The following is a 25,738-nucleotide window of genomic DNA, read 5'->3' on the forward strand; positions in this document are numbered from 1 at the left end:
TTTGAGTCCAACCAACCGAATGCTAATATGTAAGAAAAGACAAACCAGAATGGCATGATATTCCCACATGTCATCATTGCAATGCGTTAAAGTGTCCATAGTTGCACACGTGTCAAAGTTTTGCGATCCTTAGCTGACGTGGCAGGTTGTAGTGAAGACATGAAATTTTGATTTTTAGTCAGAACTCATGCACGTGGCAATTTAAGGTTGTTGTCTCAGCTCAACCTATGATCATGTGAAAAGGCTATTTAGTATAAACCATATCCAATTCTAGACACTCTAAACTACATGCTTTGCTTTTCATCACTGCAAGAAACGAAAGAAAAAACTCATTAAGTAACTAGCACCAAAATGAAGGTATGTTGATGTTTTTTTCATGGACATGTTCTTTTTTTCTTGTTCTTTTGACATATATAGTTCTATATTTGGTTTTATGGAAAGGTTCATGAAGCGAGGTCGCATGTTCATCATGCACATGGGGAAGAAGAGAAAGTGATGACAAGGAAACAGAAAGCAGAATCCAAGGGACAAGAAGTTGAACATTCTCCTAAAAAGGCTAAGGTGGAAACTGAAGATGGTCACATTAATGGAAAATCTGCAGCTAATGTTGAACACGAGTATGATGAGTTTTGTAAGACCACTAATGAGAAACTGTCTTTGGAGCAAATGAAAGAGATTCTTGAGACTAATGGTCTTGATTCCTCTGGCTCTGATATCGAAGTTACAAGAAGATGGTTGGTTTGATTAGATTAGACCCTTTTGCAAATTGAGTATTTTCGGTAACTGATTCAATTGTATTGCTTTGTGTAACAGCCAAGACTTGCTGTTTTTTGGTGCATTAGAGAAATGTTTGGTTTGCAATGGCAATTTGGAGTTTGATGGAAGACGTTATGCTTGTAGAGGGTTCTACAGTGAATGGTCTAGTTGCCCTTTCAGCACAAGGGACCCTCCAAGGAAAAAGGAACCCATTAAGCTACCAGATTCTGTTCAGAACTCTCCAATTTCAGATGTATTTTTACCATTTTTGTTCTTTCATTGTGTATGTATATTAGCATTGTTGTAACTTGTCACCTAAGAAACTATCTTCTTTTGCATGTGTGTGTTTGTGTGCTGTAGTTGTTGAAGAAATATCAGGATCCTAGCCAAAGGCCTCAAAGGGATTTAGGCTTGGCTATAAAGCCTTTTACTGGAATGATGATTTCTCTGATGGGTCGTCTTAATCGGACACATGTATGCACCTATGTTGTTAAACTATACTTTGTTCTTTAGCATCAACTAAGTTTTGATGGATTTTTTGTTTTTGGCTACTTAGCAATATTGGAAAACAACTATAGAAAAGCAAGGAGGGAAGGTTACAAACTCTATTATTGGTAATGTGATACAAAAAGTTTCTCTTCTCATCCTTCTATTGCTAGGAACTTCTATAAACTGTTTAAATGTTTCAGGTGCAACTTGTTTGGTGGCTTCGCCTGCTGAGCGAGCACGTGGTGGAACATCCAAGCTCGCAGAAGCCATGTGAGTGTAACTAAGGCTTTAGAAAAATTTATATGTTTGTTTGAAGATTGTGAAAAAATGTCAACATTTATAAGTAATAATGAACCTTTTTTACTATAGGGAGAGAGACATACCTGTGGTTAGGGAGGCTTGGTTAACTGACAGCATCGAAAAGCAAGAACCACAACCTTTGGAAGCTTATGATCTTGTATCTGATCTTTCTGTGGCTGGCAAGGGAATCCCCTGGGAGAAACAAGATCCTGGGGAGGAGGCTATTGAATCACTCTCAGCAGATGTACATAATTGACTCTTTCATGCTGCTATTTTTCATTATTTTATAGAATTTGTGTTCTATGTATGATAAAATTTTGTGATTGGTAACAGCTCAAGCTTTATGGCAAGAGAGGAGTCTACAAAGATACCAAATTGCAGGAACAAGATGGGAAGATATTTGACAAAGATGGGATATTGTACAACTGTGCCTTCTCTGTTTGTGACCAAGGGAGAAAACTTAATGAGTAATAATAATACAATGAATTATCAATTGCTACTTTAAAATTCATAAGAAAACTATGGCTAATTAGTGTTGTTAATTTGTTGCAGCTACTGTATAATGCAACTGATTGTTGGCCCAGAGAATCGTTTGCATCTGTATTTCAAGAAAGGAAGAGTGGGGGACGATCCAAACGCGGAGGAGCGATTAGAAGAGTGCGAGAACGAGGGCAGTGCTATCAAAGAGTTTGTGAGGCTCTTTGAGGAATTAACAGGAAATGAGTTTGAATCATGGGAAAGAGAGAAGAAGTTTCAGAAGAAGCCACTAAAGTTTTACCCTATTGACATGGTACATATATAATTATTCCCTTAAATGACTAATGATTTATTCATACCACTTCTGTTAAACATAGATAGCATTATGGCATTGAATAGGATGATGGAGTTGAAGTTCGACATGGGGCGTTAGGACTTCGACAGCTGGGGATAGCAGCGACACACTGTAAACTTGAGCCTATGGTTGCAAAGTTTATGAAGGTTTTGTGCAGCCAGGAGATTTATAAGTAAGCACAGTAAGAGAACACTATTTTGCATGAATAATGAATATTAATTGAATTTTCAGAAATAACCTTACATTGAATTCAGGTATGCATTGATGGAGATGGGTTATGACTCTCCAGACCTTCCAATAGGAATGGTTACAAATCTTCACCTGCAAAGATGTATGTACAATGGAGACAATTACATTTTCATATTTATCTAATTCTCATTTAGAGTGACTAACAATTTAACAAATGAACTCTATCAGGTGAAGAAGTTCTGTTGGAATTCATTGAGAAAATGAAATCATTGAAAGAGACAGGGCCCAAGGCTGATGCTATTTGGTCTGATTTTAGCCAGAGATGGTTCACTCTGATGCACTCCACAAGGCCTTTCATTTTTAGAGATTATCAAGAGATTGCAGATCATGCTGCTGCAGCACTGGAGGGTGTTAGAGATATAACCCTTGCTTCTCACCTCATTGGAGATATGAGTGGCGCTACCATTGATGATCCATTATCCGCCACGTACAAGAAATTGGGTTGCTCAGTTTCTGCTCTGGAGAAAAATTCAAATGACTATGAGATGATAGTGAAGTACCTTGAAAAAACTTATGAGCCTGTCAAAGTTGGTGACATTGTAAGAATACAACTTTTTCTGTTTGTTTCATGTATAACTGCAAGAATGCTGGAATCTTCTTGAATGTTTACTTGCTATGAACTTCAGGAATATGGGGTTTCAGTTGAAAACATCTTTGCTGTGGAACCAAGTGCTTGCCCTTCTTATGAAGATATAGTAAAGCTTCCAAATAAGGTTCTTCTATGGTGTGGTAAGACAGATAGAATACTTTCCGAATAGATTAACTTGGTTCTTATCAATCATACACTAATTCTATGATTATACTATGAAAGGATCGCGAAGCTCAAATCTTTTGAGGCACTTGCACAAGGGGTTCTTGCCAGCTATATGTTCACTACCTGTTCCAGGTTACATGGTATAACTCAAATAAAACTGAAGAATATGCTCAATTATATTGCTGCTAATTGTTTTCTAATCACTTGTGTGTTCTTGGCAAACAGTTTGGAAAAGCCATTGTTTGCTCAGATGCTGCAGCAGAGGCTGCAAGATATGGTTTTACTGCTGTAGACAGACCAGAAGGGTTCTTGGTTTTGGCCATTGCTTCACTGGGAAATGAGATTACTGAGTTGAAAAGCCCACCTGAGGTAAGCAATAGTTATTATCCTTTATGGTTTTCACTAACGAAACTGTCATTGATATGGTTATGAAAATGAATCTGAGACAGGATACAACATCTTTGGAGGAAAACAAGATTGGAGTGAAGGGGCTTGGGAAGAAGAAAACAGATGAATCAGAGCACTTTGTGTGGAAAGATGACATAAAAGTTCCTTGTGGTAGAATAATTGCCTCAGAGCATGAAGATAGTCCCTTGGAATACAATGAGTATGCTGTCTATGATCCTAAGCAGGTATAAGCCAGATTTCAGTAGGGAATAACATCTTGATTATATTATATCCGGGTTTGAGCATAATTTTGTTTTGCAGGTACGTATATGCTACTTGGTGGGGGTGAAGTTTGAAGAGAATGGTGCCGTGATAGACACGGCAGAGTAAAAGGCACAACAAAAATGATAATCAAAAGAACTTTTTTGTAATGCATATGTTACTCAAGACCATCTTGTTTGAAGCTGTGGCTCTTTCAAGCTTAACAAGAAGTTTCCTTGGGAAAATATGTCATTTTGATGTAAATAACTAAGTTATGTAACAGCAGAATATATCTAAGCTGTGTTATGTTTAGATGAATGTATATCTCCTACTTAACTTGAGAGTAAATGTTTTGTCCTACTTATGTATAAACTCAAAAGTTGACCCTTTAATATTATGAATGATAATGAGTAGCTGAATGGTATGTCTTTTGGTGTGTAACTGTAAGCTACCATCTAAATTTTGCCCCATGTAACTAATAAAACCAATAACTATTATGATCATCAAAAGGGTCACGAGCTGTATTAAGTTACAAAATAGAAAGGAAGCTCATGAGAAAAGTTCTTAAGTTGATACCTCAAAATAGTATAGTGCATTAGTCAAGCTTCTGTAGATTATATTTATGGTGGAATGCACTTCTTTGATAGCAAGAGAACCCTGCATTATTTTGAATGGGAAAAGTAGAATGCACTTCTTTGATAGCAAGAGAACCCTGCATTATTTTGAATGGGAAAAGTAATCTGGGAAGAGAACCCTGCATTATTTTGGAAAAAGTCATCTAACATATAAGCTGGGAAAAGTCATCTATCATATAAGCTGCAAGAGCATAGAACTTCATAACACACTTGTAATATTAATTAAAGGCTAAAATGGTAAGAAAGATGATGATGATGAACACTTGAGTACATTTCCATATCTTTAACCAAATCGTTTGATATATAGAAATGTTATTAACACTGTTGTATTTTTTAATTACTATTTCCTCTATTATAAATGACGCTTTTTTATAGTGTACTCTTTGATTTAATAGGAAACTCAAGAAACTGAAAATAGATACAAAACACATCATAGATGCTTCATAATTTTGTATTGATCTAATCAAAATTTACACTTATATGTTGCCTTGAGGCTACATTTGGGACAGTACAAACTTGAGAAAACAAAAATTGAATCTCAAACCAAACCCAATAATCCCTTCCACTATCTATTCATTCCAAAACTATTACAACAACAAAACACTTCAACCTAATCAACCCCTCCAACAATTCACAACACTAATCAACCCCTCCAACAATTCACAAAACTTCAACCTAATCAACTCCTCCAACAAATCACTGTCAATGATACATTACAACAGGAGGAATCTTAAACTTCTCTGATACAAAAGGTATAGGCTTATGTCCATCCACAAGGTCCCGATAAAAAGCATACTCAGCCTCATAGTCATGCAAATGAAGTTCAACTTTCTGATTAGTATGATAATGATGTTTAGCAGAAGGTGATTTACCAAACCCAAAAATACTAACTTTATCACATACCCCTAAAGCCAACATCACAGCCTGCATACCAGAAGAATAATGAAACAAAGCACCATCATGAGCAGAACCCCATTGCTCCAAACCCTTCCCTGTCTCCTCCACAAACCTCTTCAATGAGTAATACTTCACAATCCTAGAACACAACACATCAAACCTTGGATCTGTAACCAACAAAGGAGACTTATGAGAAGCATTACAAACGGTATAATCCAAGAAATGCACAGCTTGACAAATGTACATAACAATTGGCACATTAGCACCATAAGGATGACAAAAACACCCTGTTCTTCTTGCACACAAATGCAAAATGTTGCTATTCACAAACGAAATACTCGTTTTCTTCCCAACTTTGTTTTCATAGTTATCAACCCTAGCATTGTTTAACCTTATAACAAACTCATGCGCATCAATTAACGAACCATAGTTTCTATTAAGCAAAATCCCACTATTACCAACAACAGCACAAGAAGAGTACTTTTTATCAATAGAATCGGTAGCAAGTTTGTTAAACCGATCGAGTGGAACCTTCACCGACCGAGTTAACTCAGTCATTATCCCTGGTTGAAACCTACGCTTCCTTGCCCAATCATGCAAAACTCGCCGGAAATCAATCCAATACCGATAAAAAAGCGGCGAACGGAGTGTTGCCGGAAAGTTTCTATCACCGTCATGATGGATAAACCTCCGCCACGAAACAAACGTTCTATGCCTAGCTTGACTAGCAAAGTTACCATCAAGAAGCTGCTGAATCTCTTTCCGGGATTTCTCCTCGCCGATCTCGACCGCAGCGTGTTTGAGAAGCGTGGCGTTTAACGATGAATCGCGATTGATCACACGCGTTTCGAGCTCGATTGAGATTATACCTCTACGAAGAATGGAGCGCGAGGTTAACGTGGCGAGGAAGACGAGAAGAAGGAGGAGAACGAAGAGAGGACGAACGGTGCGTTTCATAGGGAAATTGTTGAGTTTAGGTTTTGTTGATGCTAATTGAGTAAACAAATCGATGCAGTTTGGTGGTTCGATTTCAGATCCATCTTTTTGTTCAGAAGATTTAAGCATTGGTAATGGTAATGATGAAGATGAAGATTCGAATCCGAATGTTAGGGTTTTAATTTGGAAAGTGGTAGTTGAACTTGAAACTGAGATTCCATAACTGAGGAAGATTTGGATTTGGATTTGAATAGAACCCTAAAAATTGGAAGTGAATGTGAGTTTGTTTAGGGTTATGCAATGAAGTAACGAAGAAGGGTACATAAGAAAAGGATGAAGAATTTGCTGTAGGAGCAGAAACTGAACATTGAAAATGGGGTTTTGGGTATGGTTGTTTTCTTTTCTTTTTTTTTGTTGGGTTGGTTTGGTGTGGAACCAAAACCAAACCCTAATTGGGATGAATGATTATGGTGCTAGAGAATGATAAAGTACTGGTTTTGTGTGTGAGAGAGAGAAAGAGAGAGGGTTAATTGGTTAAGGGGTGGTTTGTGTGGTGTGGGGAATGCATTAAAATAGTGGGTGGTTGGTGTTGTTAGAGAGCATGTTAAAAGGCATGTTTTTGTGGTCTGATTAGTGTAAATATGGCGTTGAGAGTGTGTGGGGTAAGGGCTTAATGGCGTGGGAGTTGGAGTGAATAATGATGTGCTTTGCAAGTGAATGATGTCATGTCATAGGATTTGAGGTGGGTCCATGAGATTAGTTTATTATGGCTGCGTAGAAAATAGATCTAAGGACTAAGGTTATCTTGGTTGTTTTTAGAATTAGTGTATAGATCTATATGTGAATGTGAGTTATTTGGAGTATGCAATAATTGGAATTAGGATGGATAGTTAAGTGGGTTTATTGATTTTTAAGTTTGCACGTCTTTCCATAAAATGGAATCTCCTTCAAAGAAGATAACGCCTTGATGCCACTAGATGAACGCATTGGAAATAGAAGCTTTTCTTGTTGTGACGGGATACTTTAGTGTGTCACGGAGATTTTATAAAATAGGGTTAGTTTTATTGCTACGTTAACATGAAATCAATGTTGAAGGCATTAATTGTTAGTCTTAATTACTTCATCCGTCACCTTTTTTCAAATGAACTTGGTTGATGAATTTAACGTGTTAGGTAGGTACATCTTCATACACTAAAATAATCTCTCTTTTTTTTGTTTCATAAAATTTTGGGCTCTGAGTAGGCCCAATCCAAGGTCCAAGCTTAAACGTGTTTTTTTTTTTACCGTTAGAGTTTCAGTCTCACGTGCTCAATGAAGAGCACGTAATCACCTACTAGCAAAAATTTCGGTCATTACCTTCGAATCCTACGATCGGTTCAACTAGGATATGAATCACTTGTTGACTCTGTCCTACCACGTAGCATTCTGGCAGTTTCTTTTGTTTTGGGCATCCAACAATTCAGTCCAAAATAGGGAAATTTTGGCCCCGCGTTGAGACTATAAATACCCTCTTTCAATGAAGGGTCATGTAATTCATTCATTCTCACCTAATCTAAGTACTTGCATTCCCTTGCTCTCTTTCTCACTTTGCCATCGGAGTACCTTGCAGGTACACTCCCCATTCACTCAAAGACTAATTGTTGAAGGCCATCGACAATCCATTCTGATCAGGTACGATCAGTATTTTACTAATTCTTCTATTTTTAATTATATATTAACTTTAAAAAATAATTATATTAAGTTATAAACTTTGTATAATAACTAAAATTTTGTTTCGTAAAAATAGCAGTTAATTGATAAAGTAGCTTTTAACTTATAGCTTATGATCAATGGTTGATGACTAATAGCTTATAGCAGAGGGCAGATGATTTATAGTTGATCAGTTAATTGAAGTGTTTGGTAAAATTAGTGGTTCAATTAATTGATGATTTAAAATAGTTAAATATGTTTTTGGTCCATATAAATTACCAAATTTTACTTTTGGTCCATATAAAAAAAAATTGACATGTTTTGATCCCTATAAAATTATTATGCACGTAGATGTAGTTCTTGCGGTTAAACCAAAGTGTATTTTTGAATGATTATTTTACAAACATGTGTAGAACGTTATAAAAAGTTTCTTGAAAAAAAAACTCAAAATTTATTTCTAAGCCGACACTAAAATTGCATGCATAAAAGTTTTGGGATTAAAATATGTCATTTTTTTAATAGGAACTAAGAATAAAATTTTAGATATTTACGAGGATCAAAAACATGTTTAACCCAATTTAAAATGACATAAAAGAAATTTAATATTTAATTATTTTATTTTAAATTGAAATAAATTATAGGCTTAAATACACTTTTGGTCTCCCTATTTTCAAGTTTTTTCAGTTTTAATTCCCTCATTTTAAAAGCCACGTTTTTTGTCCCTAAACTTTATTTCACTTGAGATTTGTTTGACCCCCTCCATCTGCCTCATTAATGACATGGCATGTGAACAGCTCAGCCACGTCAGATATTTTAGATAATTTTTTTCAGACTTTAATTTTAAATTTAACATTTGTGCTAAATTGTTTATGTTTCAATCTGCTTTTTAAAAGAAATATCTTGTAAACTTTATCCTTTGTAAATTTGTTGAGATTTGTATTCCTCAAGTGACAAGGTTGTTAGTCTGTATACTTTATAGGGCTAAGGTGTCTTTCTAGGCTCTTAGAGGTTGTTTGTAATCTTTCAAGATTAGTGGATTAAATCCTTTTCTAAGGCGAAATCACCTTGACGGATGGACAAAATTAACCTTTTCTAAGGCGAACCAGTATAATCGAACGTGTTCTTTTTCTTCTCCATCTTAACTATCTCATTATCTTTTGTGAAAATATTTTAAAAGATTAAAAGTTTTAGAAAACCAATTCAAACTCTCATTTCTTGTGTTTTTCTCTATCTTTAATTGGCATCAGAGCTTCGGCTCTTTGTTGATTTTCATCAAACACTTAACAGTGTAGAGAGGTACAGCGTGAGAAAAAATTCTAAATGGTTGTCGCTGCTAACACTCATGGAAGAGATAGTTACAATGTTAAACCTCCAGTCTCTGATGGAAAAAAATTTGATTATTGGAAAGATAGACTAAAAAGTTTCTTTCTAGGATATGATATTGATCTCTAGGAGATTGTCACTAATGGGTATATAACACCTATTACGGAGATTGATATTCCAATTCCCACAAATGAAATGGATGATGAACAGAAACGTGCATTCATGAATCATCACAAAGCTAGAACCATCATTCTTAATGCCATATGTTACAACCAATATGATAAAATTACAAATAAATATTCAGCAAAAGATATTCTTGATTCGTTAATAATGACTCGTGAAGGAAATACTCAAGTTAAATAAACTAAGGCCATGGCCTTAATTCAAAAATATGAAGCTTTCAAGATGGAAGAAGAAGAAGAAGAAGAAACTATTGAAACTATGTTCTTAAGGTCTCAAACTTTGGTCGCAGGACTCAAGGTTCTAGACAAAAGTTATAACATTACAGGTCATGTTATGAAGATAATCAAAAGTCTTCCCAAGAAATGGAGACTTATGGTAACGGCGCTAAAACTTGCAGAGGATCTAAATAACATAACTCTCGAGGAGCTGGTTAGCTTTTTCAGAAGTCATGAAATAGAGCTTGAAGAAATTGAACCTCGGAAAAGAGGAAAATCAGTTGCTCTCAAGTCCAAATCAAAAAGGACTAAGTCAGAAAAGAGTAAGGCCTTCCAAGTTGAAGAATTAGAAGATTCTGACAATGAGTTATCTGATGAAGACGAATTGTCACTTTTGTCCAGAAGAAGTAAACAACTCTGGAAGAAAAGACAAAGCAACTTCAGAAGATCCAGAAATAGAGAAGATCGTCCATAAACGTCTGATAATGGAAGATCAAGTGAGGAAGTTATGTGCTATGAATGCAAAGAGTCGGGACACTACAAAAATGAATGTCTAAAGCTCAAGAAAGAAAGCATAGAAAAGAAAACTTTAGAAAAAGAAATTTCAAGGACAAGAAGAAAGGGTTGATGACAACCTGGGATAACTCTAAGTCCTCAAATGGCAACTCAGAAGAAGAAAAATGTAACATGGCACTAATGGCTTATGTTGGAACCTCTGATAAGGATACCTTCCCAAACTATGAAGCAGACTCAGAGTCGGAAACAGAAAAGGATTTTTCCAAAGAGGTATTTTCTGATCTCTCTCATTTAGAATTAACTACTTCATCTTGAAACTCTGGAAAAATTCTCATTACTCAAAATTGAATTTAAGGAACTAAAGAATTCCTATGAATCCATGTCTTGTGAGAACAATAAACTTAATGAAGAACTTCTAGTCTTGAATAGAAATCTTAATCTTCTTAAGAACAAGAGTTGCAGTCTTAAAAACTTAGAAGTTAAGTCAGAAATGTTTGATAGCTCTAGCATTATATCAGCTGAGATTGTAGTCAATGATACAAGAAAAGAAAAAGGAGCACTTACTCATAAGCTTAAGAAAAATGTGTCAACTAAAACATCTATCTCAAGCCCATCCGAAACTAAAACCAAAAGTGCTATAAAATCAAGAAGATTAACCAAGATAGAAACTAAAAATTTATGGCTATCTAGAAAAAAATTAATCTATATCTTAATTTCTTTCTTGATTATGTGTTTACTTCTATTTTATCTGGTTATTTGAATTCATAATGCTACTTGGATCTGCTACTCAGACTTCATCACTTAAGCTATTCTGACTGCTTGAAAGTCTATGGAATATGCACCGATGAAACATTGAGGGTCTAAAGATTCATTTGTGACTTGTTGTTAATAAGCTTGATTCAAAAAAATCAAAGTTGTATGAAGGTTTGTGAAGATCTAAAAATAACAATTGCAGGAATCTAAAAATAAGGTTTCTGAAGTTCTATCTATCCAAAAAAGACAAAGTCAGAAACAAACAAGTATCAGACGATCTAATTATTGAAGATAAAGTTGAACTTGTCAGAACAAGATTCACCATAAAATAATTTAAAGAGTTAAATAAGTTCTTCAGAAATGTGTGGATTCAGATACCAAAGCTCGAAGAAATCCATGTTATTGAAACATAATGGGAACTCTGAAATAAATCAGATAAGAAAAGTAAGAATATCTTATGATAAGATATATCAGGTTAGACTCTTATCAAATTTCATTTATTCTTTTAATTCTTTCTTCAGATATCTCTACTAGTTAAAAGCTATCTGAGTCAGAAATACCTCAAGTCAGAAAACTCTTTATTTTTCTAATATTGAGAACATTAACTCGTGGCCTCTCATTTTGTGTGGTTGTTTACTCGTTTAGACACTTGTCATCATTGTTCGAGTGACACATCGAGCAGTGGGATTTCTGATTTTAAATGAAAAGTCATCATTATTCGCCTTTCTCTTTGTCATGCTTGTGTATTTATTATATTTAACTATTTAAAACTCACTACTTTATAAATCACTCACTACGTCACTCACTTCCCACACTTTATTCTTTTCAAACCATAAACCCTAAAATCCCTTCTCTGAAATCATCCCCATGTTGGCCTAACAACAAGAGATCTATGAGTTCTCCAAGCAATTTGAGAAACAAGGAGAATCATCACAACAGACCAATTCAAGCACTCCTTAACAAACAGGTTTTGCATGTCATCAATCTCTTGCGACATTTAAAAATCTAGGCGTACCGCATATTCTCGATCAACTGGATGTAGTTCTTCTTTCAACCCCAGCGAGTCAACTAGAAGTTCGCTGTGAACTTCTTGTGAATTTTGAGAATCTCAAAGAAAATGGAATAGATTTAACGAAACAACTAGATAATCAAGGATGGTGAGTGTTTTTCAAACATCTTTATGGTCCTGTTTTCACTTATATGGTTAAAGAATTCTGGAGATTTGCTGACCCAGATGAAAGGTACATTGTATCCTATCTTCTCGATAAGAAAATTGTCCTCATTGAAAAATATATTGCCACTTTGGTGGATATGGAAGGAGTCAAAGGAAAAAGGGTTTATCACACAAATCATAACTTCAAGTTTCTAAAGGAAGTGATTATCCTAACCATCTTCAAAGGAAATAAGAAAAATGTGTCTAAAGGAACATCCAGTTACAAGATTGGAGAACTTGATGATAGACTTAGGGTTTGGGTCAAGATCATTCTAGGTTGTATTCATCATAGACCTGTGTAACACCCTATTTTTATTAGATTTTATTTAATTAGGATTATTTGATATTTGTGTTTGTGTGTTTTATTTAATTATTGTTTGAGTGATAGTTATTTAATTGTGTGGTAATATGCCATTTAGCTAATTAATAAATGGTAGAATTATATTAGAATTAGCTATTGGGGCTTAGTTTCATTAGAAATGAGAATAGTGGATGAGTTAAGCCAAATGAGATAATGAGAGTTAGAAGAGAATTTTATGAGTTAACCTAAATTAGAAGAGAAAAGATAGAAAGAAGATAAAAGAGGCATAAAGAAGAGAAGAGGAAGTAGATTCTTGAAGAGGGTGGATTAAGAGCTAGAGGTAAGGGTTAGAATCCAAATTCTTGTAGAATCTATGATTGGGTAATGTATGTGTTTGTGTGAATCTCTTCAATCTTTGCAATTTCATGAAAATGTATGAACCCTAACTTTTGTGCTAATTTCTATGGATTGACATGATTAAACATGATTTTGATGAGTGTTATGGTTCAATAATGATTAATACTGGTTGTATTTGATATTTATTGATGTTTGGAAGTGATTTGGAGTAGTGGGTGTGTGATTTTGTAGTTCTGATTTTGTTGCTATTTTTCTGCATAATCGCATGTTCGCTAAGCGGACACTGTAAGTTTGAAAAATAAAGAAGGCTCGCTAAGCGGAGCTCAGAAGTGGTTCGTTGCTGTTTTTGTCCGCTTGAAGCGGGGTTATTGAAATTTCAATTTCCATAAGCGCGCTTGAGGTCGCTAAGCGGACCTTGCTGTATGGAACTTTTCCAAACTTTGAAATGTTGTATCTTTTGATACGTAACTTCTTTTTAGGTGTCGTTTGAAGCATATTGAAGCTTAAATAATTGTCTATATGATATAATAAGATTGGTTGGCAATTGTTTAATTTAATTATGATGTTAATTGAGAATAACATGTAATTATATGTGTATGCATATTCTTAATGAATTATGTTAAGTAAGATGTGTTATTATGATGACCAGATGCATTGTATATTTATGGGTGTATGTTTGTTGGTTTTTAAAAGCTTTTAGTTTTTGAAAACGTCGATGTGACGCCCCTGTTATATGCATGTTTACTCTGAATATTTGTTTATTATTATTAATTTGGGGTATTAGAAAGGGGTGTTACAACCTGCATCAAATTCCGCAGACTATGTCAACTCTTACCAGAAGCTCATCTTGTAGTACATCTTGAACGACATTAAAGTTAATATTTTATATCTTCTCTTCAACTATCTGAGAGATATTGTGATTGAAACCATGAGTGTTGATACTAGAAAATCCAAAAAGAATTACGTTCCTTTAGGGAGACTCATATCAGACATATTGAAAGAAAGTGGCCTTATTGATCATCTGAGTGAATTAAATCTTGTCAAAGATTTAGAACCTAAATTGGAAAAACACTCAATGGTAACAATCTTAAAGGTCTAGGTCATCTTGAGAAGTTTGTACTGGCTATAAAACCTACCATTCCAACAAATTATGATTCTGTGAAAAATATAAGAATTCCTGTCAATGAATATCCTCTCTTCACACAACAAGATCATCCAGAAAATCTTAAAACCTACATCGAAATGCTTGAAGTAGAAGGAATTGATACTACGATCATGACCTATGATGCTCTTTTAGAAAAACCCATGTCTCCAGCTGGTAAAAGAAAGTTTTTTCTAGTCAAAACACTCAAAAGAAGAAATCTAAGAAGTTCAAATCTCTAGTAAAAGGACAACCTTCAACACCCTCTGAGAATGTTGCTCTGAATCAATCTAATGCATCTGATTGTAAGGTTTCCAAACCTGTTAATCATTCTGTATCTATTTCTGCAAAGAGGTCAATTATTTCACCTTTACCCACACCACCTCCACACACTTCGACCATAGTGACTGTAGCACCCTTCTCATCTCCATCATCAAATGATACTACTCCCGCAGCAAAATCCAAAAATAATTCAATCCATCAAACAACAACCACCTCAACCTTTCCACAATTTAAGTTCAAAACATCTCTTCTTAAATCATCCTCCTCTTGATCACTAATGTCTTTTGCCTTCAGAACCGCTGCAACCACCAAACCACCAATTTTTACTTCCTCTGAAACTCCACAAAACCCTGTTTCTTTCCCTATAGTCTCGAAGGCTATTACCTCTGTTTCCTTTTCTCCCACTTCCAAACCAACATCAATCCCCGCTCAAATGTGCCCATCTAAACTTAACTCTACCATTACCAATCCAATTGACCCTTATGACTTTGAATCACCTGTCTATATTGACACCATCCTGCTAAAATCCAATCAACCGAATTCACCTATCCCTGAAATTTCTTCTTTTGAAAAAATTCCTTGTGATGAATAAAACTCTGAAGATCACAACTCTGAATCTCAACCTCTTGTCCTATCCTTATGTGAAACAATATCTTTATTCAAAAATAATGCAGAAGAAAGAATCAATATCCTTCATGAAGAATCTAACATCTCAAATGATTCTTCAAGAGTAAACTCCAGCTGGAACTCTCTCAGCAAATGGATGTCTGAGGAACTCCAAAAGATCTTCGATATTTTAGAGCATGTAAGAGAATCTTCGATGACAAAGGCTGATGAAAAATTTGAAGAAGAAAAGAAAGTTATTGAGCTTGCAGCCGCAGAAGCTGCTCACAAAGAAGCCGGTGAAAAAGTAGCTGAAGAGGCTAAGATTCTAGCTCTCAAGATTACTGAAAGGGCTTCATGAAGTACAAATGTGAATTTATTCCCTAGACTTATAAAAACTCTTGAAGATGTCAATACTAAACATCAGCAAGTCAAAACTCGACTTGACAACCAAGATGCTCAAAATGCTGAAACTAAAAAGATGTTGTCCAAACTTTTGGAGAAATGATTTTCTTCTGCTAACCCTTAAGAACTTAAGAATTTCCCGTTTCTTCATGTTTTCCAAAATTATCTTAAGTCACTTTGTTTTCTTTGGTTTTTTGCGTTTTTGATCAATAAATTAACATTAAAAATATGTCTTTAATTTTTTTCTCTCTCTCTGTTCTTTTCCTTGATTTTGTTTAATTATGGTAAAATCTTTTTCTTTACTTTTTCGTTTCTACTTTTTGATTATGACAAAAAAGGGGAGAAATATAGTGATGATTTTGATCAATGTCTATTCTCAACAAATCTCGCTGCTTACATTTTAATTAAAAAAGAAAAAGAGATTTAAAATTAAATTCAGGAATACACTATACAAATTATATCCTGAGAAAGATGAGAAAACTTCTAATGGTCGGTCAGAAATATCTGATTAGAAATATATCTGATGATACATGATATGAAGTTCAGAAATATTTTGTTCACAAGTCTTAAATGACTCTGATACTGTTTAACCAAAAAACACTCTGATACTACTAATTCAAATGATTTGATTCCAATGATCTTATACTACAAATCATTTGCTCTGATATTATCATACTTTGATCTAGTTCACCAAGTTCTGAGTTACATGAAAATATGTATTATGACTTATGAACATACATGAGTTCTGATAGTTAAAGATCTAAGTACTCTGATATCCGATGCTCTGATTCAAGTGAACACTTATAACAATATCAGATGAAGTGCGAACAAAGCTCGGAAAACCCTACATTTCTGAAAAAGTCTTAAGTTTTAGATTCAGGGGGAGATTGTTTAACTTAGGTGGAGTCTTCCAAATAATGCTCAGATATCCCTTCCTTCTAAAATTTGTAAGTCTTTGACTCAGGGGAAGCTGATACATATTAGGGGAATTTTCTCTATCTAAACTCTGATTTGTTTATTTTTATGATATTACCTTGTAAACATTGTTCATCAAAATACATGGTTTTGTCACCATCAAAAAGGGGGAGATTGTTAGAACAAGATTTGGTTCTGCACTCAATCTTTAAGTTTCGATGATAACAATACATATATTTGTTATGCAATAATTTTTTACTCTAAAAGTTTCTTAAGTGTGCAGATTTACTATTTTGGCTGATTAGGATTGTTGTCTAGAAAAATCACCAGCATCAGCGTCATCACACATTAGAAAAACTATTCATCTCAATTTTGAAGTGACATCAGCAGTTCTCAAGAATGGTAAATGACTCATTAAAAAAAGAATTTACAGATGTTCTGAAGTAAAGCTACTTTTCAAGATCATACTTCAGCTCATATATGCTTTAAAATCAGAATTCAGAATTTGTCGTTCAAATAGGCTGCTGCTTATAACTCTGAAGACTTCTTTCTGACTCTGAAGGATACTGTCTTCTGGAACGTCTATGTTACATGGTATCTTCATTGCTCTCTTAACTTCAGATAAGAAGTACATCTCAAATGAAGAATGACCGGAAACTTGTAAAAAAACAATATGGTACAACAATACATCACTTTTTCCACTTTTGTAAGACGTATTGTACAATTGCGTCTTTTGTATGCTCTTTGTTCCCCACGACTTTTTAGAGTCGTTACGTCAAGGAAAGATACGTCTTGTCCTCTCTCAACATAATAGAGCCTAATTTTTTTTTATATTATGCTCTTAAGTATTACAACTTAATTATTTCAATTAATTTTTTTATTTTTTTTCAAATTATAAATAATAAATAGTTTTATAAAATAGTATTTATGATCCCTAATTTTTTATTCAAATACATTAATTATTCCATGCATTTAAAAATAATTTTTTATAATAAAAAAACTAATAACTAATAACTTCTCATTTTTCTTTCAAAGGCATAAGTTTTACCGAGACTTTAATTTTTTTTTTTATAAAAGGGAGGGCTAAAGAGCCTGAAACAAAACAACTACACGCAAAAAACGCGGGGAGAAGACTCCCCCGTCAGGTCCGACAAATAGGCCCGAGCAACCTCCATTGGGCAACTATCATAAAGAAGAGTACCTTTCTCGTGACCAAGGCTAAGATTAGCTAGAGCATCCGCCGTCTTGTTCGCTTCTCTGTATATATGAGTAGTTTTGACTACCCAATCTCTGTTGAGAAGTTGCAACACAGAGTTGAGATAAAATTTGCAGGAGTTTGGGATATGAGCATTCCTATTAATAGCATCGTGGACCACTTTGTTGTCCATTTGAAGAAGAATTCTTCGACAACCTTGATCATAAGCTAAATGAAGACCAATAAAAACAACTTTGAATTCACCTTCAATTATCAAACCCGACCCTATATTATGAGAAAATCCCCCACACCATTGGCCCGTATGATCTCTTATTGTACCACCGCAACCTGTAGCCAGACTATTCTTGACAGTACCATCCGTATTAAGGGCGTACCAATCCTTTTGAGGCGGTCTCCAACAAACCAGCTCAGAGACTTTCTTGTGCTTCTGAAGATTCCTGCTGAGCCCAGTACTGGATTTGTAGGCAGTTACATTTCTGCTAATGTCTTGCTTCAAGTCAGCAAGCATAATGAAGTCGTCATTATGAGTCCGTTGGTTCCGCCAATACCATAAGTTATGGCACGCAAAGGCCTAGACGATGCTCCAATTGGAATCTTTGATGGTGAACAGGTTTAGGTTGATCCACTCTTGAAGTTCATAACTGAAGAAGGATTCCTTATGCTTATCTTTCACCAGACCGTGCCACAAGGCTTTTGCGTTTCGATAGTCACGCAAGATATGAAGAATTGTCTCCTCTTCTTGGTGACAATTAGAGCAGAATGGATTGCTCAGATTTCTGGAAGCAAGTCAATGATTTGTGATCAAGCTATTATGTTTAACCATCCACATGAAAGTTCTAATTCTTTCCGGGGCTTCAAGCTACCAAATTCTCTTCTAATCATCAGTGCATCTCATAAGGTTGTAAGCACTAGAAATTGAAAATGAGCATGTATTGTTCCCTTTCCAAATGCAAATGTTTGTCCCTTTGTCATGACTAGGAAGGCTATTTGCTAATATCTCTTCAATGATGTTTTGGGGGAAAATTCTATGTAACAAATCCACATTCCAGTCGCCATGATCATTCAAAAGGTCTGTGATATACTTTTGTTGAGGCTCACCATTATGCGTAGCACAATACTCCTCCAAAGTGGTTCCACCTTGAAGCCAAGAAGCCTTCCAAAGGTTTATGCTTTTTCCATCACCCATTTTCCAATGCACCATGTTGTTCAAATCTGGCCAAATCTTGACAATGTCTTTCCACACAGTTGAGTCATGGTTCTTGGCTGAAAAATCGAGAAAATCTTTGTTCTGACTGCCATATTTACCTTGAAGGACTTGACTCCATAATGCCTGCTCTCCATTTATTAACTTCTAACCAAGCTTGAGAATACAAGCTTTGTTCATATCTTTAGATTTCTAATTCCTAATCCTCCCAAGATTTTAGGATTAGCAATATAGTCCCACTTGATAGTGTGGACTTTCTTTCCTGAATCAGTTTCTCCCCAAATAAAAAATCTTTGAGCCTTTTTAATTTCTTTCAGACTTGCCTTAGGAAGAGAGCTAGCCATCATAGAGTACGTGGTAAGAGCTTCAATGACAAATTTTACTAAGGTGACTCTTCCAGCAAAAGACAAATAAGCACCTTTCCAAGCTTCAAGCTTGGTGTTGACTTGATCAATAATGAAATTAGTCACTTCTTTTAGGATTCTTACCTGTTAAAGGAATTCCTAAGTACTTGCCTAACTCTTTGGCCTCCTTGACTCCTGAAAGACGAGTCAGAAGTCTTCTAGTATTAACTGAGGTGTTTCGAGAGAACATGATTTTGGTCTTCTCTTTATTAATTTTCTGACCAGACATATCGCAAAATTTACTAAGAATTTTAGAGACACAATCCATCTGCTCTCTAGTAGCTCTGCCAAATAAGAGCAAGTCATCTGCAAACATCGGGTGGGAGATGGCGGGTCCTGATCTTCCAGCTCTAAGGGTTTTCCACTTGCCTATGGTAACTGCTTCTTGACTCAAGTGAGAAAGCTTATCCATACACAACACAAAGATGTACGGAGAGGTAGGATCTTCTTGCCTAATACCTTTCCTAGGAGCAAAAGGCATACTGTCAGCTCCATTTTAAGACACTTTCATGTTAGAAGAAGATATAGATTCCATAATGATCCTTCTCAATTTTTTTGGCAGGTTCACTTCACTGAGCACATTGTCCACGAAATTCCAATTCAAATTATCATAGGCTTTAGCAAGATCCACCTTGATCACAAAAGCACCAGTTCTACCATTAAAGGTGATGCATGGAATGTAACATCTCATGAGCAACAATGACATTCTCCTAGATGTTCCTCCCTGGAATAAATCCGGTTTGGAAAGGCGAGATGATTTTGTCAATGCAGATTTTAAGGCGATTGACAATGATTTTGCTAAAAACCTTATATCTAGAATTGCATAAAGATATAGGTCTGAATTGACTAACATTAACCGGATTTTTCACTTTGGGGATGAGCACAATGTCAGTTGAGTTAACATCTCTAATGCTTTCAGGATTCTACCTGAGATTCTTTATGAAATTGCAAAGAGAATCTCCTATTATTTGCCACGATCTTTGGTAGAAGCCGACAGGGAAACCATCTGGCCCCGGAGCTTTCCGCGGGGACATATCAAATAAGTCCTCCTTAATATCTACATTACTCACCTCTTGATCCAAAATATATAAGCTATATATGTCAATATAAGGATAAGAAATTTCTGTTTGGAACCAATCGCACGTATTAGTGTTGGTAGTAAACAACTTTTGAAAATAATAAGTGGACAAACTCTTGATTTGATTACTGTCTTCAATCCAATTTCCATTCTCATCTTTAATTCTGCTAATTTTATTCTTCCTTCTTCTCTTCACAGCTTTGATGTGAAAGTATTTGGTATTGCGATCTCCATCTGTAAGCCATTTGGCTCTGGACCTTTGGAACCACATAAGCTCTTCCTGATGTAAAATGAGAGACAAATATTTTTGGAGCTCCTTTTCTAAAGACTGCATCCCATGGTGGAATCTCCCTTGATGAAGGGCATTCTGGATTCCAGCAAGTCTCCTCATAATCCGCTTTTTTTAATTATGCAGAGAATTAACCGTGTAGGATTTCCATTCAGGAATGCTGCTGGTGAGATTATCCAGGTTCTCTTTAAGAGTGATGTTATCATTCCAAATTTTGTTCAACATCTCTTCCTAAGTCTCCTCTAAGAGCCAGGAACTCTCGAATTTAAACTTGGAGATGATACTAGGAAGTTCCTTGTCGTGTAAAGATATCAGAAAGGGGGTGGTGGTCTGAGAATTCAAGCTTAATAAGAACCTTTACCATAGATTCTGGAAATTGAATGCGCCAGTGATCATTACATAAGGCCCTATCGAGCCTTTCATATATTATTTGACCCCCGTGATAAATTGGCCCCCTCCAGGTGAATTGGTGAACAGTGAAACCCAGATCCATCAGTTTACAATGTGAAATTCTATTTCTGAAGGCTTCACACTTTCTGCGAGAGTTTGGGGCTCTACCTCTTTTCTCACTCGCATTCAAAATATCATTTTAATCTCCCCCCTAACATCCAGTCTTTGTTCATGGAGTCAGCAATCCTTTTCAAATCGCTCCATAACTCTTGCCTATTCTCCTCACGAGGACTGGCATAAACAGTAGTAAAGAACCAATCCTCATTTTGATCTTTTCTAATCTTAACATGAAAAAATTGGAAGTTTTTTTCTACAATATCTACACTGATCTTGTGTCTGATCCAAGCTAAAGCCATGCCTCCTGCATATCCATTAAGTTTAGTGAAATCATACTTATCATAACCCAAAGCTTTAAAAGTTTTCCTAAGCTTCTCCGGGTTGACTCTTGTCTCCAAAATTGCAACTAAATCAGGTTTAGAGCCTTTCCAGAGTTGTTTACAAACTCCTTTAAAGGCTTTGCTTGCATCTCCTCTGCAGTTCCACACAAAAATATTATAGTTGTGGTCCACCATAAAAACGGATTAAAGATTTGTTCCAAGCTCATCGCTTGGTGTCTAATCCACCACTTCCATGTCAGATTCATCATCTCCAATACCTTTCTCTTGGACATCATCTGATTTTTTCCCCTCTGCAAGCCGATCTTTTAGGGAAGAGGCAGAAATGAGAATATGTTCAAGAGTTTTGGGCTATGTGTTATCCAGATTATCTGGATTAGATCCTTGGGCTCTAAGATATTTTGGGCCTAACTGATCCAATCCATTAACTTGAGTAGTGGAAATTTATAATGCGGGCTTCTCAAGGTCCAAATTCTCATGCTTGTTCTCCTTAATGGTCAGCCCCGTGACTGTCGCCGACAAGATGCCTTCTTCAAAGATCCTTTCCAAAACCGTTTTGGATTTCCCTTGTGGGCCCCTTTTCTTTTTCTATTTTGAAATTGCATGTGTGCCAATCTCAAGACTCTTATTCATAGCCATTTTTTCTTCATTATTTTAAAAGCTTTCCTCTTCCGTCTTTATTTATTGGGACATTCTGCTCCACCATTATTTCCTCATTATTTGGAAATAATGACTCCTTGATTATGATATCTTCTGTGGTCTTATTTCCATTACTTTCAACAGTGTTTTCAGGAACATCGACTTCAATGACATTAAATCTTGATCCCTTCCTAGAAGCATGGGAATTAATGCCATTAATTCTCGCGTGAGACTTGTTTATTATGTTTGACGATCCTTTCTCCATCGTGTTAACATCAAGTTATTTTCCTTTACATTGCTTTCTGACTTTCTGAACGATTGACCAAGGGCCGTCTTCCTCGTGTTGTTGTGTATCCACTAGTTTCCCTTTTCCTCTATCATCATTTGTAGTTGTAGCTACTTTGATGATACCTTTTTTTCATCGCACAAGTCCTTGTAATGACCAAAGAGGCCACAACTTAAACATAAAAGGTGTAGACCTTCGTATTAGACTTTGTAATGTCTATCTTTAATCGAGAACATAGCTAGCAGAGGTTTGGTTAGATCGACTTGTCTGGTGTACTTCCCATGTTCTTTTGACAAAGTATTTTTGTCTACCTTCACTGTCTTACCTATACAATTACCAATGAAAGATAGAACACGGTCATCCTAATACTCTATAGGTAGACCCGAGATGCAAACCCAGACTGCTACTTCTTCAATGGCATCACTTGTCGGGCAAACGTTTGGGCTCCACTCTCTAATAGATAGATAGTGTTCATAGATGAGACAAGGACCCTCCATCAACACTGTCATTCCCCAAAATTTGCCCGTCATATTTTTACTGTTAAGCTCATTCAAGTATCAAAGGCTCAAGGTTGGACTAAGTACACACTTTCCTAAACCCACAACTAGGGTTTTGGTTTCTCTCAAAGTAAAATCAGGTTCTGACACCTCACGTGGACCTCATGGCCTCTCATATGCCTCAAAGGATCATCATGCCAACTTTCAAGCTCTGATTCACAAGATTGCTCAAATCAACAGCTCAAGTAGTCAACAGTCGACTAGTTTGACCTAAAAGTCAACTATGGTCAAATTACAATCAAAACTCTTGATTTTTGGTCAACATCCTTCATTTGAAGTAATATTCATCATTCGATCAAGAGTTGATCATGATTCATCAAGAAAAGCTCTAAAATCATCAAAAGTCCAAGCTTCTAAATTAGGGTTTCGAGGAGAAAGTCAACCCAACTTTGACTGATCATATCTCTCTCATACTTTATCAAAAATTCCTCAACCAAAGCTAATTCTCAAGGAAATTTAATTTTGTACAACTTTGATGTTGGGCCCAAGGTCAAGAAATGCTTCTGCCTAAGAGATATAAGTCAAAACATTACAGGTCCTTCTGAAGCTCGCAAAAAGCTGTTTTTTGTCAGGAGCCATATCTTCAAGATAAAATCTCCAAATGCAAAAAAGGATCCAAAGTGGGTTGTGGAGGACATATTAAGCTTTCTAGAATGATCAAAAACACTTTCATATCATCAAAAATGAGAAAGTTATGGCTTACTAAAGTTTGTCATTTTCTAGAAGATGCACAAAATGCAAAGTATTGAATTTTGATGTTTTAAGCTTTTGGGCCTAAGATTTGGATCCCCAACGTGTTCATGGGCTAAATGGAGACTCGTGGTCCAATTTTTTATTTTTATAACATTTATTTTTATTTATGTGAATTTTATTCATTTAAATAATTAATAAATCAAATAAAATATGAACGAATTGAATTAAATCATGAGATTTATTTTGGGGCCATATCAAGTAATCTAAACATCAAATATCTGATCAGAATCGTGCAAGGCATGATTGGTAGAAGATTGGATTCAAAAAAGCCAATTTTAGAAAAATTGAAAATCAAGTTTCTATCAAATCTCAATCTTCTCAATTAGAAAGATTTAATTCATATTTGTTGACCTAAGGCATTCCCTATAAGTACTTGGGTCTATTCAGATGCGTGGGGAGAAGGATTGGCTGCAAAAAGAACTCTGTTGAAGCTTCAAAAACCGTGAGAACAAGGGACCTAACCAAGCGAATTTCCAGACTAATTCAAGCAATTCCAAGCCTCAACAAGGTTCCTCTACATGTTCTGAAGCTAACCAGATCGTTCCCATCGTCCGACGCTCCTTGGATCGACCCAACCATAGCCACGGTTTGTCCAAACTTTTTTCAATTCGATTATGGTTATTCACGCATCATGAATGTATTTTGATCGTATGATTGTATTCGTGTGAGTGTGTATATGATTTCTGGGTTGCTTAATTGTATTTTTGTTGCAGAGTAAGTAATTCACCATGGCTAGGGTTTGTAACTCCCAAATTAGGGCTATGCGAAATATGTGAAATTGGCCAAAACTAATGGCTCCATTGGATTCAGTGGACGATTTCTAGTCGATCCATAACCTAAGTCTCGATTTATAATTTGTTTTTGATGAGCTTTGATTTTGCAGGGGCTATAGTGATGCTTGAAAACCATGGGTAAAAGTCTCTGCCATTTTGCAGAAAAACGAGTGAAGAAGATGGGCTGCGCGATTTTCTTTTTTTATTTAAATTTGAACGTTTTTATTTTATATAATGTTTGAGAGGTACATGTTTAACAGCGAAAAGCATCCAGCTCGGTGGGGATTGAGTGTGCCAAAGGTTTGTGTACAAGATCAGGGGTTCGACCCCTGTGCGCTGCAAATTATTTTTTCTAACATTTTTTTTTATGCTTGCCATATCAATCCAGTGTGGGGGATCTATTCAGGACCATCGCATGCCCTCACATCTCTACCGTCAGATATCCTCAATGCCAGATCCAAAGGTCACCGTAACGCTGCCTACCATGGACCATCAGAAGTTAGCCACACTTGATCTCAGCGCCCCATATTTGTTTGTTTTTTTTCTCTTTCACCTTTTATTTTTTTTTTCTTTTGTTTTAATTAATTAAAATTAGGTTTCCGATTAATTAGTAATCAACCATTAAACCATTAATCCTAATTTTGTGTAAACTTAACATCAATTAATTTTAGGTTTAACTTTAGGGTTTTTTAATTAGGTTCCTTTAATTTAATTTTAGGCTAATTTCTTAGGTTAAATCATTAGGGTTAGTTGATAATTTTAATTAGGTTTATAATTGGTTTTAATTTAATTTTTTTAGGTTAATAATTAATTAGGTTTATAATTAGTCTTTAATTTTATTAAGTAGGGTAATTAGTTAAATGATTTAGGTTTAGGTTTACTAATTTTTAACTGCAATTTTATTTTTAGGTTAACCACTAAGATTTAAGATTTATCACCATAAAAACCTCTAACCCTTATTTTCTCTCAATGCGATCTTCCCTTCTCATCTCCTATTTTGTGATTGTCGCATGCCTTTTATTTATTTATTTTCTGCCATTTAAATTCTAGAAAATGTGTATAGGTCGCAATAAGTTTTCTTGTAATAGTGATTAGGGTTTATATTCCTGCCTTTAATTTCTGCATTTTATTTATGCTTTTCCCCGGGTTTTTGGCTATGTAATCCCCCATCCCGAAGCCTTGTAATAGCGTAGGATTTTACTTTCCGTATTTTAATTTCCGCACAATATAACTGTTATATAACTGCGTGGTTAGTAATCCTAGGGAGTGCAAGCCTTGCTAATTAATCTAGAATAACTATAA

The 25,738-nt window shown here is 35.5% G+C and overlaps 3 protein-coding genes across 3 annotated transcripts; 1 reads left to right on the forward strand and 2 right to left on the reverse strand.

Moving 5' to 3' along the window:
- Positions 1–207: 207 nt before the first annotated feature.
- LOC131601836 (protein ADP-ribosyltransferase PARP3-like) lies at positions 208–4,340 on the forward strand. The gene is made up of 17 exons (XM_058873734.1): positions 208–357; positions 442–734; positions 814–1,009; positions 1,117–1,230; positions 1,313–1,370; positions 1,446–1,515; positions 1,615–1,789; positions 1,879–2,012; positions 2,098–2,335; positions 2,422–2,549; positions 2,632–2,708; positions 2,795–3,165; positions 3,253–3,355; positions 3,438–3,520; positions 3,606–3,749; positions 3,830–4,012; positions 4,089–4,340. Exons 1-17 carry the CDS (start codon positions 352–354, stop codon positions 4,155–4,157), a joined length of 2,442 nt encoding a protein of 813 aa, XP_058729717.1. The 5' UTR covers positions 208–351; the 3' UTR covers positions 4,158–4,340.
- A 738-nt stretch (positions 4,341–5,078) lies between these two features.
- LOC131601837 (beta-1,6-galactosyltransferase GALT29A-like) lies at positions 5,079–7,234 on the reverse strand. Its single transcript, XM_058873735.1, has one exon. It carries the CDS (start codon positions 6,623–6,625, stop codon positions 5,366–5,368), a length of 1,260 nt encoding a protein of 419 aa, XP_058729718.1. The 5' UTR covers positions 6,626–7,234; the 3' UTR covers positions 5,079–5,365.
- A 12,478-nt stretch (positions 7,235–19,712) lies between these two features.
- Positions 19,713–20,685, reverse strand: LOC131605001 (uncharacterized). Its single transcript, XM_058877409.1, has 2 exons — positions 20,220–20,685; positions 19,713–20,029 (listed from the first exon to the last, which is right to left on the reverse strand). The coding sequence occupies exons 1-2, from the start codon at positions 20,683–20,685 to the stop codon at positions 19,713–19,715; spliced, it is 783 nt and encodes a 260-aa protein (XP_058733392.1).
- Between the last annotated feature and the right edge of the window lie 5,053 nt (positions 20,686–25,738).

The sequence above is a fragment of the Vicia villosa genome, linkage group LG5, assembly GCF_029867415.1.
Source record: "Vicia villosa cultivar HV-30 ecotype Madison, WI linkage group LG5, Vvil1.0, whole genome shotgun sequence".
NCBI lineage: Eukaryota > Viridiplantae > Streptophyta > Magnoliopsida > Fabales > Fabaceae > Vicia > Vicia villosa.

Excerpts from the sequence above, each read along its gene's own strand:
- LOC131601836 (XM_058873734.1), top strand. Across the intron at positions 2,550-2,631 it reads TGCAGCCAGGAGATTTATAA|GTATGCATTGATGGAGATGG; the intron begins GTAAGCACAGTA and ends CATTGAATTCAG. Across the intron at positions 3,356-3,437 it reads TAAGGTTCTTCTATGGTGTG|GATCGCGAAGCTCAAATCTT; the intron begins GTAAGACAGATA and ends ATACTATGAAAG.
- LOC131601837 (XM_058873735.1), bottom strand. The coding sequence starts at position 6,625 with ATGCTTAAATCTTCTGAACAAAAAGATGGATCTGAAATCGAACCACCA.
- LOC131605001 (XM_058877409.1), bottom strand. The coding sequence starts at position 20,685 with ATGAGGAGACTTGCTGGAATCCAGAATGCCCTTCATCAAGGGAGATTC. Across the intron at positions 20,030-20,219 it reads GAAAGCTCCGGGGCCAGATG|ATATAAGGTTTTTAGCAAAA; the intron begins GTTTCCCTGTCG and ends ATGCAATTCTAG.